The following is a 17,419-nucleotide window of genomic DNA, read 5'->3' on the forward strand; positions in this document are numbered from 1 at the left end:
GCGCTGAGTCACCTTCTGCCGCACACACACGGACAGCTGCCACGGGGGGTGCCCCCTTTCAAACGTGTTTTGAGAGGAGACGAGATGCGCAAGTCGCTCGTCGCTGCGATTGGCGCTATCGCTATTCATTTTCTACCATGTCGTTGCAGAATAAAATATCACCCTTCGCTTTACGTTACAACCGCAGTCGCGAATGCAACACTGCGTCACGGGTGAACACATACGGGGACTCATTTACTTACGAATATTCGACTTACGAACTTTGAGAAATACGAACAAACCTGTCCTTATCGCCAATTGCCTGTTCCGACCGAGATTCGCAAGTTCAACCGCCGCGCAATAGATGGCGGTGGTGGCATCTACGTCTGTGGACAGAACATGAAGAACCAGTGACATCTACAGGAGATGATACAGCCATTCCCCGTGTTTAGTGTACATGCCATAACAGCACGTTTGGAATCGACAGGAGTTAAGTTGGACTTTGGAACAAATCAACTTGCGAACAGACCTCTGGAACCTAACTCGTTCGTAAGAGTCCCTGTATATGCCAACGTTTTGGGCAATCGCCGTTGGGTAAGAGCGTAATGATTACCACTGTGATAATGTCTACTCGTTTATCAGCCCATGTGGGAACACCAATTAAGTTCTATTTGAACCGTGACGTTATTTTTAACCCGGTGGAGATGGTCCAATGTGTTCCCCCTGTTTGCCGGTCGGTAGTGCCAAGCAACTTTTTTTTGCGTAAAACTTAAGAGCTGGAAACCAGAGAAGGGCCTGATAATAAAAAAAACACATTCCGCATGTCGCCAGTAAACTACGGAAAATGACTCAAATCCTACTTGGCGCGCATGACCCTAAGAAGGGAAGGGGAACGGAAGCTTTAGAAAAGTATTTTAAAGATGCAATATTGTGTTAATTTCAATGTTGCCGTCAAATTCCTCACATTCGGGGGCAAATGCAATCACCCCCGCCGCAGCAGCGGAAACCACAGCTTTAAAGAAACTGAACTAAAGAAGAAACAGCCGTTCACTGAAAAACATCGGCGTAAGGGCAGGGACATTCAATAAATATGAGCTTCAGTTCCCCTTCGAAAGGCCTTTGTGCACGTATGCATGCACGCGTGTGCTTCGAACCCCTGCGCAGCACTTGTGTTTTACTTTTATTTTCTTCGGGAAGGCGATGTCGGTACAGGTGGGAGCGGCCGGGGTAAAGGCTACACAGGTGGCGGCGGCTGGGGCCGTGAGAAGTTGCATAAGGTTCTGTCTGCTCGTTGAAGCCACTCGAGAAAAACAAATCAGTTTGGGGTGCGCGGGCGAGGTGGTGGGTGGCTGCCGTCGACGCCAAGAGCCCGCGTGCCCGCCACCGTAAACAAAACCAAACGGTCGCCCGGAGGTCACGCAGGGTCACCGACCGTCGAGCCGTCGGGCACTCGTCTGCCAGATCCATTGGCCGGCTTAGCTCGCTCGGTCGCTCACGGGCGTGGGGATGCGCGCGTGGTTGCACCGTCACTCATTTACCCGCTCTAGCAACTTGACATTAACTTATTTGAAAAACAAAAGGTTTGTCTCTTTCTCTCTCTCGACGGCCGAAGCGGATAGGCGTCGTCCTTGGCCAAGTCTTGCGGGGGGTGGGGGGGGGAGTGAAGGGAGAGGAGAAAAAAGTGGAGGAAGCGGCAAATGCTACGACTGGAGAGGGGGCGGGGTAGAAATGAGAGAAATCGAAACGTGCGAGAGGATGATGAAAGAGCAGCGGTGAGAAAGGCGGGAGAGAGGTGAGAGAGAGGTGAGAGTGAGCGGGTAAGGAGGAGAAAGCAGAGAAGAATAGAGGCGAGAGAAGAGCTGAGCAGGAAGAGACAGGAGGGGGGATGGGGGAGGTGGTAGAGAAGAGGGGATGGCGTGGGGATAGAGGAAAGGGGATGGTGCGGGAGCGGCCGGCTTCAGGACTCGTTGCCCGAGTCGTCCTCTCCGTCGTCGCAGTACTCCCCGGCGAGGCCCTCGTCGTCTTCGTCGTCGTCCAGGTCGTCGTCGTCGTCGTCGTAGTCGTACAGCTCGTCGAGCAGCATGTCGCAGCCGCTCTCCTTGGCGGGCAGCTTGGTCTTGACGCAGTACTCGGCGAGGGTGGTGGGCACTTTGACGCCGTCCTTCTCGGCCTCCGCCTTGGTCGCCACCACCTGCTTCCTGCGGGGGTCACGAATCAGCGGCGGGACAAACGTCGGGTAGCGCCATCGACCGCGGTGAGGAGAAGAAGAACGGCAAGACTCGGTAAACGTGCCGCCTGCGCCCGGCGTTCTCTCTCGGAGAGGGACAACTGGGGAGGAGGAACCGCAGTCGAAGCAGCAAGTCGGCCACGCGGTGAGCCGGTGTCAAATTGCCACCCCCACCCACCCCCCACTAATGCTCTGCGGTCCGCTATGTATTCAGGTGTTAATCGGCCAACCAAGGAGCTGTTTACATGTGGGATGAAACTGGAGCGCCCGGTGAAAACCCACGCGCGTGTGCGAGGGCGCGACACTCTACCCCGACACGGAACAGGTGGAGTCCACATTTCTGATGTACCGCCTTCTGGCGAGCCAGGGTACTGCTCTTCCACGACACCCAAGGGGAGCTTCCCAACGTTCACGTGATCTAGCAAGCCTCGCTGCTTCGGCACACGAGTGACGCGTTGGAGAACAGCGTCACCAAGTTTAACCGTCGGCTATGACGTTTCTCTGGTGGGTTACTCATCGCCTATTTAAGGTCCAAGACTGGGGGACATTTTCACAATTCTGGCAACTGACGGATGATGCTAGCTGTAACTATCAGTGACATGTCCACACCCATTTAAATGTTGTTCGATCGCTCTCCCAACACACCGGCGGTGCTGAAGCAATAATAAATTGGCTACGTTTGTTCATCACGTGACAACTTCATAAATTGGCTGTGTTGCGATGGAGGAGGGTTTACGACACATTTTATTTACGCTATCTGACCCAATAAAATAAAAATCATGAATTGGCAAATTGTCAAAATGCCAATTATAAATCCTCCACTCCAATTCATGTGATCATGTGTTCCTTATTGCCTTGTGCGGTCAGTAGCCACTTGCTAGGTCCACAAACGTCCCGTGAAAGACCCCGACACAGATCACTGGCGTATTGCCCCTATTGGACATTTGTGAAAAAGAGCTTCATAGGTTATCGGATTCCTCCAGTATAAATAGTCTGATTCTGAACTTATGGGCCACAACCCTAAACCGCATCGGCACACAAACCACGGCAGCAGCAGCAGCAGCAGTAGGAGCAGATACTTGATGCACGAATGGCAGATCAAAAAACTCTCCCACCCAGAACAGAACCATGGAACAAATAGCGACGACATGGCCTGTTCACAAACACGAAGGAGAGGCATCCCGCCAATGATTCGCCACTCAGCTGCTCCAGACGCAATTGTCAGGCCCAACCACCTCGGTGTACAATTACAGCTTTTGCTCCGCATCAACGTTCGCCGTTGTGTGAAGTCCACCCCCTTGTGTGCGTTTTTTTTTCCCGTGGAAAATCCAGCGACTGCGGCGAGCACGCTGGGCACGGTGGCGCCAGGCGGCTCTCCGGCCGCACTCACTTGATGATATCAGCGTACTCCTTGTCCCGGCCCTTGCTGTCCCTCCACTTCCTGTACATGACGGAAGCGTCCACGTTGGCCGGCGAGTAGGTGTTGGGCTCGTTGAGAAGTGAAATCACGCTCAGGAGGATCGTCCTGCACAGCCGTGAGAAACGTCAGCGGGTTGGGTGCGAGGTGACGGGTCGTGTCTTTTTGCGTTTCGCTTTTTTACGCCACCCCGATTTGCAACGCGCTGGCGACGCAAAAGGTGGCCTGGGACACACGTGCGCGGCTAATGTAACGTTGGTTAAACGAGAGAAAGGACGGGTCTTTCGTTTAGCCATGTGACGGCCTCCTCGGGAAATTAACAAAAAGTTACAATCTTCTTGGTTCTTTCGGTAAAGTCACGTAGAAGGGAAATAATAAAATAATAAAAATAAAACATAATAAAATAATTCTCAGACGCTGTCTTTCCGTTTGAATGAATTCAGGCGCTGTCTTTCCGACAGACCTGTTCTTCACCTGAGGACGGCTGCTTGCGTTGTGGCCGAAACGTCGTGAGAATTATTTTATTATTTTTATTTTTATTATTTTATTATTTCCATTCTACGTGACTTTACCGAAAGAACCAAGAAGATGAATCCCTGCAGTCACGAATGCTTCAAATCGAAAAAAGTTACACCCTGTGACGTCAGAAGGGACACTTTGCCAGAGGTCCGTTCTCTTTGGGAAAACTTTTTTAAAGCTGCAATTGGGACTAGAGACCAAAATCCCACAGCTCTGTTCTTTTATATGACGGTCATCATGCATGTGACTGTATGTCAAAAACAATTGATCCTTACGCTTTTAACTAATATTAGCTTAAGAATGAAATAACATTGATTCTTACGCTAATATTACACTCATCACGTAGTGTAAAAATCGATTTACATTATTCCAATTTTAAGTTTGCTCACAAAATCTTAAGGTACGAATCGATGGTATGAATGGGACAACAATTATAATCAACTCTTGTATTCAATTGTGTAAACCCAAAATCACGAGGCCCGAATCACGAATACTCAGCGAGTTGACAACGGGGTTTGCAATTTGTCGCAGCACCATTACCAGCCACGTTCAATCCACTGCTGGATGAACGCCTCCCCGAGCCACCAACCCCCTCCTCTCCGCGATCCTGCGCTTTGAAAACCCACACCAGCGCCTGCACAGGAGCCGATTTCACGGCCCCAATCTCATCATGGGACCTCCTTTGCCAGTAGCTGCTCACCCAGAGCTCTCATTGCTCTGGTAGTGCGTTGTATTTGAACTGTGCGCCTTTTGGCGTCATCTGGTCGAACACCATGAGACTAGGCTCCATTGGAAAGCTGTCTCTGGTGTGGACCAATCAGTTTCAAAGACAATGCATAAATTATCAGAGTATTGTTTTTTGTTTGCACTTGACTGCAAGTATTGTGGTTAATGTAAGCATGATTCCTTACAAAAGGTGTCAGTTTTGTTGCCAGAAAAAAGGGGAAAAACCCTATTAGGCCCCAATCTCCTCGGGAGGGACGAAACGTCGCGCGCGTCATACGTTCATCGTTCTGTCTGCCATCTCACCGGACGCTCTGCGTGGGATTCCATCTCTCCGAAGCGAGCTCTCCGCTCTGCGGATCATCAACAGGCGGGTGGAGGATGGATATACACACGTCGCCGTTCTGCGGGAGAGAGAGAGAGAGAGAAAGAAGAGACCCGAAGTTTACCACCGCTGCCAAGTGACTACGACGACAACAGATTGCGCAACCAGCCAAAGTGCCGAGCCTATGGCAAATTCTGAGGCGTTGTCAATAAGCGAGCGGCTCATTGGTGTCTCACAAACACTACATTCCACCCTCTTAGTCACCTAGCTCGCTTATGTCACGGGCGGACGACCCTGTTGTTGATGGCGCTGTAGTTGGCTATGTTTAGCTCTCAGCAAAATCGCTAAAAATTGAGCGTTGACATCATTAATTTGGCGATTCTGTAAATAGATTCGATGGTGAGCGACCTATGGATGGGCAAGAAACGACGCGCCGCGTCAGGGATGAAACCGGGCTCTTACACACGTCGAATTGCGCACGTAGGAATTTATTAGGACGTGACGAATGTGTGTAACTATTTGTTACACGTCGCTTGTAATGGGGTCACCTTGACCCCAGCAACCACTGGCGGTGCTACTTTTATCATGATGTAAAAGATCAGACTCTTGTAATCGAATTCAGCACTGAGTTACAACTCGTACCTATGAACACAACAGTTCCCTCCATAGCAACGTGGAATTTCCACAAATGGCTCAGGACTGCCAGTGGCGATGCCTACAACCAAATGTGGACAGTGCCACCGTTCCGCAAGTGGGGGGCTAACAAACTCGAGTGGGGGGGGGGAGGGGCAAGGGGCGCTGGAAGCGGGGCGGCGGGCTGACATGTGGGGCAGCATTGACGTCACACACTGACATCATACACTGACGCCACATACTGACGTCACACACTTCCCGGTGACGTTCGGTAGGCGTGTAGGAGCAGTAGCCCAGGGGACAGGACAACAAGGCAGCTTGGCTTCACGTGCCAAGGACTCAAGCTCGAGTGCTCAGCTTAGATCACGTAGAACTTTGTTTAACTTGCTCCCCCATCGGCTACAGCGTCTCTGCATAGAGCGACGCTGGATTTCACTCGAGGGACCGATAACACTGGTTACACTTTTTCTGGCATAAGGTATTCCAACGGCTTTAATGTAATTTTGGGGTGCTGATTCCAAATATGGCATCAGTTTTTGTCTATCACATCAGGTTTTTGAGATATCAAATATTGCATTTTCAATAAAAACTGCAGAAGAAAAATATTAAATGAATGTGGATATCTACATAAAATGATATTATAAACACACTATCCTAAAAATACAGCACCATATTTTAACACTAAAGCAGTCACCGACTCGCAACAACTTGCAATCATAAGTGACAGAGTTAATTTCGGGTAAAATCAATGAAAATGGGGTATGCCGATAGCATAAAAATGAAATTAGTCTAAAACAGCTGCAAAAGTCCAGGCCAGAAAAAAAAGGGTTTTTTTTGTTGACCAGTGTAATCGGTCGGAGCGCTGGGCGCGGTGGTCATCGAACCGTGCTATGAACCCCCGCTACCCAGAGTTCGATTCCCGGCCCCCCCTACACAGACCCGTGCCAACTGGCATGCTGAAGTGGCTTGGTTGGGGAGGCTTTCATCCATCAGCTAATAGATTAATACTTTATTGGGGAGGGGGAACCCACATTGCAACATCGTCCCCTACTGGCGGACTTATACCAGTCTGTGAAATGTAGCAGCTTCACGATAGCCTTGCCCTATAGGAATGGTGCAAATACCAACTGTGCCGATTTAAAATATCACAGCCGATGATGAACTCCCGATTGGCCAGCGGGGTCAATCCACCGCTAGATGAAAACATCCACAAACTGTACAGTACATTAGTCTTAAGGCTATACAATCAGCTCGTGTTATGAACATGGGACTCGTTGAATTTAAACGATAAGCGAGTCTCATTCAGCAAAGATTACTTTTTAAAAATTTTAACAGGAACAGTGAGCGCGATTACCACAGCCAGCCATAAACATGAAATGGGTTTTGTTGTTGTTGTTGTGCGCTCCGAAAAACAAATCCCTTTACGTGCACACTTTTTTAGACGGCATTGGCATCCGCCCAGTCCCACCTCATAGATGTTGGGGTGCCACATTTTCGTCAGAAATCTGAAGGTTGGCGGAGAGTAGGGGTAGTCTTTGGGGAACTTCATCTGGGCCTATGGGAAATCGTGACAGAGCAGTACATCCATTAATGAAGGCACCTTGTTAACAGACGTTTAACATTCAGGAAATTCACTTGAATATACATCGTTCATAAACCAATGTAATGCCCTATTATAAACAAAAAATGTTCACTATTTTTGTTTGACCAGGCAAGGCCCACTAAGCTACACAGCTCTTTTTCAGAAGCAACCTGGCCACAAATGATAGCTCAACGAAGTGGCTCATCATCACGTGGACATGTATAGCAGTCAAATACTCTAAACGCGCGATGTTGATTCGTAATGCAGAGAGAAAAACCAGAGGACCCGGAAAAAAAATCCACGCAACCACAGGGAGAACATGCAAACTAACTATACAGGCATTAGGGTCGGGATCGAACCCACTGCCTCCTGCATACCAGGTGAGGGGGTTAACATCTTGCTACTGCTAGATGAAGGCCTCCCCATAGAATGTCGGTCATGGGGGTTGTTTGATCATACTTCACCACACTGGCCATGCTGACCTTAATATGTGCTCACTTAACAGCACTTGCCGAACAGTTTGTAAAATTACATGAGAATGTCTTTTTATAGTTTGTGAAAGTGTGTGTATGGATCAGTGAGCATATTATATAATGTACACGTGAATATAGATGGCATCTATAACAAGGATAACAACTAATTGAGAGCAGATTTTCTAAATTTCAAAAGATGACCTTGAAAATGAAAATATTTACTGAGGATACCTGCACCCTGAAGAAATGGTAACATTCAAACTGGGTTCTTCTGTAACTAGTAGTCAATTACTATTCTTTCCCGAACTAAATTTCCTTTTGGGCAGAAAATTAGAACACACCTCGCTCTATAAATCATCTTTCTCTATGCTCTGAAGGAATATACAAGATAACACTGGCCAGTTGCAAGGACACTGTTGTAAATGAAGACAAGCCTTAAGTACTTTATTTAAGCACATAATGACGACCTCTGTAAGCTCCTTCGACCTGTAAACAGTTACGTACAACACCTCAAGTGTTTAATGCCTCGTTGCACCGCTTCAATTGATAAATGAAGGGAACATTTGTTAAGGTGTTGTTGTTGTTGAAATGTGGGAATTGAACTTAATTATAACAGACCCATGTGATGGGTAGCACAGAGCAGTGAAGCAAAAACCAATATGCACTGGCCAACATGGTGAAGCATGGTCAAATAACCCCTACGACATGCACAGCGCGGGCAAGGCCCTTATCCAGCAGCAGTGGACTGACAAAAGCATGTGCACACAATTAACACATGGACTGCCATTTTTGTCAATCCACTGCTGGATGAAGGCCTCTCTCCACACTGTGTCAGTCACAGCGATGCCCCTTCTACTTGGCGAGGAAATTCTCCGCGGGTCTATAAGGTCTACTTCAGGAGGGTCCTGCACGTGGATGTTTGGCCTATTCCATTTACGGAGTTGTTACCCGCTCCGCACAGACGGAGGCTATCAACTTACAAACCCAGAGGATAACCGCACGAGGCGTCTGCAATGTCCTGCAAACCCTAAATTCCCTTGGGTAGCATCTGGTTTAAGCTGTTTATCACCGTTGCTTATTGGAGGTAATGTGACTGACACAAGTGTAAATATCAAACCGAACGTGGCATAGGGGTGTACTGATATCAAGAGAATGATAATTATAGATTCACCATCCCTCTGAGCAAATAATAATAATAATGGAATTTATTTAATCAGCAGAGTCGCACCAGTCTAAACTCATTTCAGGAGGGTCCTGCTACACTGACATGTGTTTTTTTCTTACTGAACGTGGGAAGAGACTGGAATAAGAGTGTATGTAGAACTTCTTTCGCACCGTACGAAGCCATCAGGGGTACGGGGGGTGCAGAAAGACAACAAACTAAAGAACAAAATAGCCAGAGAAAACCCCAAACAGCAAAGACAGATTCATTGATGTAATTCTATCTCTTGGCCTAACCTGGTAACCACAGCTTACAACACTTGGGTAATAGCTAACCGTGAATGCTGTAACTGCGTAAACAATTTGTTGACGCGACGATTGTTTTTGTCTTCACACAATCATTCGCGTGCAATAATTGTATCGGAGTGGTGGTTATTAGTGCACCGCACTACGAACCAGGCCACCCCAAGTTCGATCCTCCGGTCGCGGCTATCATCAGAAGCGATCGATATCAGAACCAGGTCCCCCTGGGGGCAACCTTTTTCTTCATACACCCACAATGACCAGCGTGGTGAAGTATGACCAAACGACTCCCACGACTGAGACGGTGTTGAGGCCTTCAGCAGTGGACCGATCGACAAAGGGCTTTGAAATGATGAATTCGCCGTGAACTATCGCACCCCTTTCGATGTAAATCGATACAAGACGAAAGTACAGCAGGTTGTGTGGTCACTGCATATTGCAAAATGACGATTGTCATTTAAACGACAGTTTAAAACGTAATTACTTTGTAAATGAGCCCACTAAAAAAGACCACGATAATAAGAACAATTACGTTAGCCTCGGTAGTAGTAAACAGTTTGAGTGCCGCACTAAAGCTTGTAAAACATGTTTTCCAATATCATCATCATCTAGATTTGAAGCTTTCGTGACTGCAAGGATTCATACTCTAGGGTTTTTTCGGTAAAGTCATGTAGGTAAAAATAAATAATAATAACAATAATATTTCTAATATTATTTCTATTCTTTATTTTTACCTACGTGACTTTACCGAAACAACGTAAGAGTATCATCATCATCCTCCTCCTCCATTGGCAAATCCACTGCTAGATGAAAACATCCACAAACTGTACAGTACATTACTCTTAAGGCTATAACAATCGGCTCGTGTTATGAACATGGGATTCGTGCTTAATTTAAACGATAAGCCGGTCTCATTCAGCAAAAATTACTTTTGAAAGTAAATAGAACTAAGTAAGCTAACATAGAAGGACCGTGATAATAGAATAAGCACTCAACTCTAGAACATTTACAGCCGCTCTCGCCTCGTTAAACATCGCCCCCCCCCCCCTATACACATTAAACTAGCAAACACGAGGCTTCATCTCGGGGCGTTTAAAGTTCACAGTACGAGACATTTGACGACTTGCGCCTCATTTTAAGTTCACGAAATACGCATTTGCTTAACCTACGTCCGACCCCCCGACCCCCTCCCTCCACCGCATCCCGCCCCGTCTAAGGGACACAGCGTCGGCGTCGCTCGCTAGTAAAGCCGTAAAAAGCCTTCACTAGGCCCGAAGCCGTCGGGAGGGCCTTGCAATGATTCGACTTTTAATTTTTTTTAAACCCCCATTTATTATATAACGTTTTTGTAACACCATCCCGGGATGGTGTTTTATCGACGTAGATGCCCGATGAGTGGCCGTCAATGATGTACATTTACAAACAAGAATGGTACTGTCGTTGCGTTTGTACTGTATGTGCCTATGGACTTCTTTCGCGCCGTACCACGGCTGTTTGACGACCAATTCTGGTGACCTTCACAGCTGCAAGACAACTTCACTCGACAAGTTGTTGTTTCTGTTCACATTGGACCCCTCTCGTCGCGAGAGTTAACTTACCCCAAGCCCCGACTTTACAGAGGGACAACTTGGGGGCCTAGCAGGCAGCGTTTGTCAATTTGTTGACGGAGCTGAGTCACTCTGGCAAATGTATTGTGTTTGTTGATTAGTTAGATCAATATAGCAAATGTATTGTGTGTGTTGATGAGTTAGATCAGTATAGCAAATGTATTGTGTGTGTTGATGAGTTAGATCAGTATAGCAAATGTATTGTGTGTGTTGATGAACTAGATCAATATAACAAATGTATTGTGTGTTGATGAGTTAGATCAGTATAGCAAATGTATTGTGTGTTGATGAACCAGATCAATATAACAAATGTATTGTGTGTGTTGATGAGTTAGATCAGTATAACAAATGTATTGTGTGTGTTGATGAGTTAGATCAATATAGCAAATGTATTGTGTGTGTTGATGAACTAGATCAATATAACAAATGTATTGTGTGTTGATGAGTTAGATCAGTATAGCAAATGTATTGTGTGTTGATGAACCAGATCAATATAACAAATGTATTGTGTGTGTTGATGAGTTAGATCAATATAGCAAATGTATTGTGTGTGTTGATGAACTAGATCAGTATAGCGAATGTATTGTGTGTGTTGATGAGTTAGATCAGTATAGCAAATGTATTGTGGTTGTTGATATAGATCAATATATATCAAATGTATTGTGTGTGGATGAGCCACAGATCACTATGTGTTGATGAGTCAGATCAATATAGCAAATGTATTGTGTGTGTTCATGAGTTAGATCAGTATAACAAATGTATTGTGTGTTGATGAACCAGATCAGTATAGCAAATGTATTGTGTGTGTGGATGAGCCAGAGATCACTATGTGTTGATGAGTCAGATCAGTATGTGTTTATGAGTCAGATCAATATAGCAAATGTATTGTGTGTTGATGAGTTAGATCAATATAGCAAATGCATTGTGTGTGTTGATGAACCAGATCAGTATAGCAAATGTATTGTGTGTGTGGATGAGTCAGATTAATATAGCAAATGTATTGTGTGTTGATGAGTCAGATCACTATAGCAAATGTATTGTGTGTTGATGAGTCAGATCACTATAGCAAATATATTGTGTGTGTGGATGAGTCAGATTAATGTGTTGATGAGCCAGATCAGTATAGCAAATGTATTGTGTGTGTTGATGAACCAGATCAATATAGCAAATGCATTGTGTGTGTTGAGGAGTCAGATTAATATAGCAAATGTAGTGTGTGTTGATGAGTCAGATCACTATAGCAAATGTATTGTGTTGATGAACCAGATCAGTATCGCAAATGTAGTGTGTGTTGATGAGTCAGATTAATGTGTTGATGAGTCAGATCAGTATAGCAAATGTAGTGTGTGTGTGGATGAGCCAGAGATCACTATGTGTTGATGAGTCAGATCACTAGAGCAAATGTATTGTGTGTGTTGATGAGTCAGATCAGTATGTGTTGATGAGTCAGATCAGTATAGCAAATGTATTGTGTGTTGATGATCCAGATCAATATAGCAAATGTATTGTGTGTGTGGATGAGCCAGAGATCAGTATGTGTTGATGAGTCAGATCAGTATAGCAAATGTATTGTGTGTTGATGATCCAGATCAATATAGCAAATGTATTGTGTGTGTTGATGAGTCAGATCAGTATGTGTTGATGAGTCAGATCAGTATAGCAAATGTATTGTGTGTGTGGATGAGCCAGAGATCAGTATGTGTTGATGAGTCAGATCACTAGAGCAAATGTATTGTGTTGATGAGTCAGATCACTAGAGCAAATGTATTGTGTGTGTTGATGAGTCAGATCAATATAGCAAATGTAGTGTGTGTTGACGAGTCAGATCAATATAGCAAATGTATTGTGTGTATATGTTGATGAGCCAGGTCACTCTAGTGAATGTATGAACTTCTTTCGCACCGTCCGTAGCCAACCATGCTAAACGGAGACCACCTGGTCTCTTGAGCCCTCAACCTGGTTCAATAAAATAAACTTGAACTAAACTTGAACTTTCATGTAGAAAAAAAAATCGACAGCCAAAACGATCAATCCACCACCGCCACAAGCACCGACAAAGCGGAGGAGGACAGCCAGCCAGCAGGTCACCTTAAAGTATCCGCCCTCGTAGAGGGTGTTTGGCGGCCCGAATATCGCGACCTCCCAAACGTAGAGGTCCGCCTCGTCCACCAGAGTGATGGCAAAGCCCTCCATTGGCTCGTCCTGCTGAACACCCTTGAGCTCCCGCAGGAGTGCCTTCTGAGAGGACGATCCTGGTCCCCGTGGGGACGCCATCGGGCACGAGTCTCTTCCAAATCCTCTCTCCAGGGGTCACCAAGTCCTCTTCTCTCCGAGTCGCCGAGTCTCCTTCCGACCCCCCCGGCCTCCTTCTCTTCGAGATCGACCACCACACCACCACCACCCGGGCCGCCCCCCACAGCCTCGAGTCTCCTCCGCAACTTCCGACGGCGCTGGAGCTTGGGAGGGCGACAAGAGACCATAAATGGTGGATTAGTTGTTTGATCAGACTGCTCGCTCACCTGTCTACTCGCTAAATTGTATACCAACTCACCCGCTCATTCGCCCACTCCGTAAACCGTTCTGTTATCCACTCACCAACTCACTAAAATCACACACACAACTACTCACCGACTTACTCGCTCGCCTAATCGCTTAAACGCCCAATTCACTCACTCAACCGCACTCTCACCGACACCGCTTCATCATCCATTGAATCTACTCGCTCACTCACCCCACACACTCGGCCTCCATCCACTCACCAACTCACCCAGCCCACTCCCTCCCCTCCATCACTCACAAGGTGGATGATGGGTGGTGGACACGCGATGGGTGGTGGGCACGCGATGCCAACTCCGCTGTGACCGGAGGGCCGACTTCTTCCTTAGATCGACCTGGAAGAGGCAAAGGTGGTGATGAAGGTGTGGACGTGATGGTGGTGGTGATGATTCCTTAGTGACGGTGGTACGGTGGTATTGTAGCGATGGTGGTAATAATGAAGGTGATGATGGTAGTGATGGTGTGGAAGGTAGTATTGTTGGTTGTGATGGTGGTGGTGATATCAATTGTAAGAGATGTAGTAGTAGTAGTGGTGGTGGTGATGGAGGGGATGGATGCAGGTCGTGACGGTGACGATGGCGGTAACGTTGATGGTGGTCTATTACATATCGATGGTGGTGGTGATGAAGTTGGGTGTATTGATTGTGATGTTTGTGTTATAAATAATGAAAGGCAGTGACGGTGGTGACATCGGTCATGGATTAAGCGATGGTGTCGGTTATTATGGTGGTGTTGGAGGTTATGGTGGTGTCGGTGATTATGATGGTGTCAGTGGTTATGGTGGTGTCGGTGATTGTGGTGGTGTCGGTGGTTATGGTGGTGTCGGTGATTGTGGTGGTGTCGGTTGTGCCGGCGATTGTGGTGGTGTCGGTGGTTACAGTGGTGCTGGTGATTACGGTGGTGATCGTGGTAACTAAGAATGACCGGAACAAATATGTGCAAGAGGGTGGTTGCGTAAAAGGAGACAGAAGTCGATGGGTGGTAGTTGTGATGGTGGTGGTGTGATTGTGGTTGTGATTGTGGTTGTGATGGTGGTGGTGATGGTGGTTGTGATGGTGATGGTTGTGATGGTGGTGGTGATGGTGGTGTGATTGTGGTTGTGATGGTGGTGGTTGTTGTGATGGTGGTGGTGGGTTCTGATGGTGGTGGTTGTGATGGTGGTGGTTGTGATGGTGGTGGCTGTTGTGATGGTGGTGGTGGGTTGTGATGGTGGTGGTGGTTGTCATGGTGGTGGTGGTTGTCATGGTGGTGGTGGTTGTCATGGTGGTGGTGGTTGTCATGGTGGTGGTGGGTTGTGATGGTGGTGGTGGGTTGTGATGGTGGTGGTGGTTGTGATGGTGGTTGTGGTGGTTGTGATGGTGGTTGTGGTGGTTGTGATGGTGGTTGTGGTGGTTGTGATGGTGGTGGTGGGTTGTGATGGTGGTGGTGGGTTGTGATGGTGGTGGTGGGTTGTGATGGTGGTGGTGGGTTGTGATGGTGGTGGTGGGTTGTGATGGTGGTGGTGGTTGTGATGGTGGTGGTGGTTGTGATGGTGGTGGTTGTGATGGTGGTGGTTGTGATGGTGGTGGTTGTGATGGTGGTGGTTGTGATGGTGGTGGTTGTGATGGTTGTGGTTGTGATGGTGGTGGTTGTGAGGGTTGTGATGGTGGTGGTTGTGATGGTGGTGGTTGTGATGGTGGTGGTTGTGATGGTTGTGATGGTGGTGGTTGTGATGGTGGTGGTTGTGGTTGTGATGGTGGTTGTGATGGTGGTTGTGATGGTGGTTGTGATGGTGGTTGTGATGGTGGTTGTGATGGTGGTTGTGGTGGTGGTTGTGGTGGTTGTGATGAAGGTGATTGTGATGGTGCTTGTGATGGTTGTGATGGTGGTTGTGATGGTGGTTGTAGTGGTTGTGGTGGTGGTTGTGATGGTTGTGAAGATGGTGGTGGTTGTGATGGTGGTGATGGTGGCTGTGATGGTGGTGATCGTGGTGGTTGTGATGGTGGTTGTGGTGGTGGTGGTTGTGGTGGTGGTTGTGGTGGTGGTGATGGTGGTTGTGGTGATGGTGGTTGTGGTGGTTGTGATGGTGGTTATGGTGGTTGTGATGGTGGTGATGGTGGTTGTGGTGGTGGTGATGGTGGTTGTGGTGGTTGTGATGATGGTGGTTGTGATGATGGTGATGGTAGTTGTGGTAGTTGTGATGGTGGTAGCTGTGATGGTGGTTGTGATGGTGGTTGTGATGGTTCTGGTGATGGTGGTTGTGATGGTTGTGATGGTGGTGGTTGTGATGGTTGTGGTGATGGTGGTTGTGGTGATGGTGGTTGTGATGGTGGTGGTTGTGATGGTGGTGGTTGTGATGGTTGTTATGGTGGTTGTGGTGGTGGTTGTGCTGGTGATGGTGGTTGTGGTGGTGGTTGTGGTGGTGGTTGTGGTGGTGGTTGTGGTGGTGGTGGTGGTTGTGGTGGTGGTTGTGGTGGTGATGGTGTCACATTTACAGCTGGTCGGTGGTGAGACGACGACGACGGGGGTTGAAGTTGGGGGAAGCTTAAAAGCCCCAAAAAATTTGAGTGAAGTTAATTTTAACCCCCCCCTCCCTGCCCACCCTCCCACCACCAGCAAAACATAAACAAACAAGAGCGTCAACAACAACAACAACACACGGGGGGGGGAGGAGGGGGGGGGGGACACACGACACAACAGAGCCAGCCCCGATGATGGCTCGCTCAACAATAAATTCCCACAGCCGACAGATAAACGCGCCGCCTTTCGTTGTTGTTGTTTGTTTACTCTCAACAACACCACGACAACAACAACAACACCACCAGCACCACCACCACGACAGGCGTGACCAAGGACGTTTGTTACGTACCGGAATGGATGTCTCTCGCTCGACCGGTGCCCAACAGCAACAGCAGCAGCAGGAGGAGGAGGCGGTCTGAAAATGGCTGTCAGCTGAGTTCGCTTTGTGTGACGACACCGGGCGTCGTGTTTCAGCCTCCTCCTCCTACTCCAACTCCTCCTCCTGCTGCCTCGTCATCATTCTCCAACTCCTCCCTCCTCCTCCCTCCCTCGTCATCATTCTCCAACTCCAACTCCTCCTCCTCCTCCCTCCCTCATCATCATTCCTACTCCTCTTCCTCCCTCGTCATCATTCAGCCTCCTCCTACTCCAACTCCTCCTCCTGCTCCCTCCCTCATCATCATCCCTCCCTCCCTCACCACCCCCCCCTCATCATCATCCCTCCCTCATCATCATCCCTCCCTCCCTCACCACCCCCCCCTCATCATCATCCCTCCCTCATCATCATTCCTACTCCTCCTCCAACTCCTCCTCCTGCTCCCTCCCTCCCTCGTCATCATCCCTCCCTCCCTCACCACCCCCCCCCTCATCATCATCCCTCCCTCGTCATCATCCCTCCTACTCCTCCTCCTCCCTCCCTCATCATCATCCCTCCCTCCCTCCCTCATCATCATTCCTGCTCCTACTCCTCATCCTCTTCCAACTCCTCCTCCTCCCTCCCTGCCTCATCATCATTCCTACTCCTCCTCCCTCCCTCATCATCCCTCCCTCATCATCATTCCTCCTCCTCTCGAGGAACGAGTTCAACTAGTTATTATACGTGTACATGCTAAAGAATGCAGCAGTTGCTGAAGACTTCAATGTTGCAACCTGACAAAAATATTGGATTTTAATGTCGGAAAAAATATCAATCGTTTTAATGTTGACGGCAGTTAGTTTGAACATTTGTTTAAAAACACTAAAAACCATATCTGATTTGTTAAAAGTATTATAAAACTCGACGTGTCCTGGCGATTGGGGTCCGTCCATAAATGACGTCACGCGATTTGGGACGATTTTTGACCCCCCCCCTCGTCACGCGGCGTCACAAAAAGTCAGACCCCCCCCCCCCTCAAATATGACGTCACAAAACTCTG

At 47.8% G+C, this 17,419-nt stretch overlaps 1 protein-coding gene across 1 annotated transcript; it reads right to left on the reverse strand.

Annotated features, from left to right (window-relative positions):
• Positions 1-36: 36 nt before the first annotated feature.
• LOC144950815 (ubiquitin-conjugating enzyme E2 R2-like) lies at positions 37-16,491 on the reverse strand. The gene is made up of 7 exons (XM_078880920.1): positions 16,354-16,491; positions 13,747-13,840; positions 13,038-13,405; positions 7,292-7,378; positions 5,172-5,269; positions 3,597-3,731; positions 37-2,177 (listed from the first exon to the last, which is right to left on the reverse strand). The coding sequence occupies exons 3-7, from the start codon at positions 13,221-13,223 to the stop codon at positions 1,937-1,939; spliced, it is 747 nt and encodes a 248-aa protein (XP_078737046.1). The 5' UTR covers positions 13,224-13,405; positions 13,747-13,840; positions 16,354-16,491; the 3' UTR covers positions 37-1,936.
• Between the last annotated feature and the right edge of the window lie 928 nt (positions 16,492-17,419).

Source organism: Lampetra fluviatilis, chromosome 59 (assembly GCF_964198595.1).
Source record: "Lampetra fluviatilis chromosome 59, kcLamFluv1.1, whole genome shotgun sequence".
NCBI lineage: Eukaryota > Metazoa > Chordata > Hyperoartia > Petromyzontiformes > Petromyzontidae > Lampetra > Lampetra fluviatilis.

Excerpts from the sequence above, each read along its gene's own strand:
- LOC144950815 (XM_078880920.1), bottom strand. The coding sequence starts at position 13,223 with ATGGCGTCCCCACGGGGACCAGGATCGTCCTCTCAGAAGGCACTCCTG. Across the intron at positions 5,270-7,291 it reads GGCACCCCAACATCTATGAG|AACGGCGACGTGTGTATATC; the intron begins GTGGGACTGGGC and ends TCTCTCCCGCAG. Across the intron at positions 3,732-5,171 it reads AATCCCACGCAGAGCGTCCG|GACGATCCTCCTGAGCGTGA; the intron begins GTGAGATGGCAG and ends ACGGCTGTGCAG.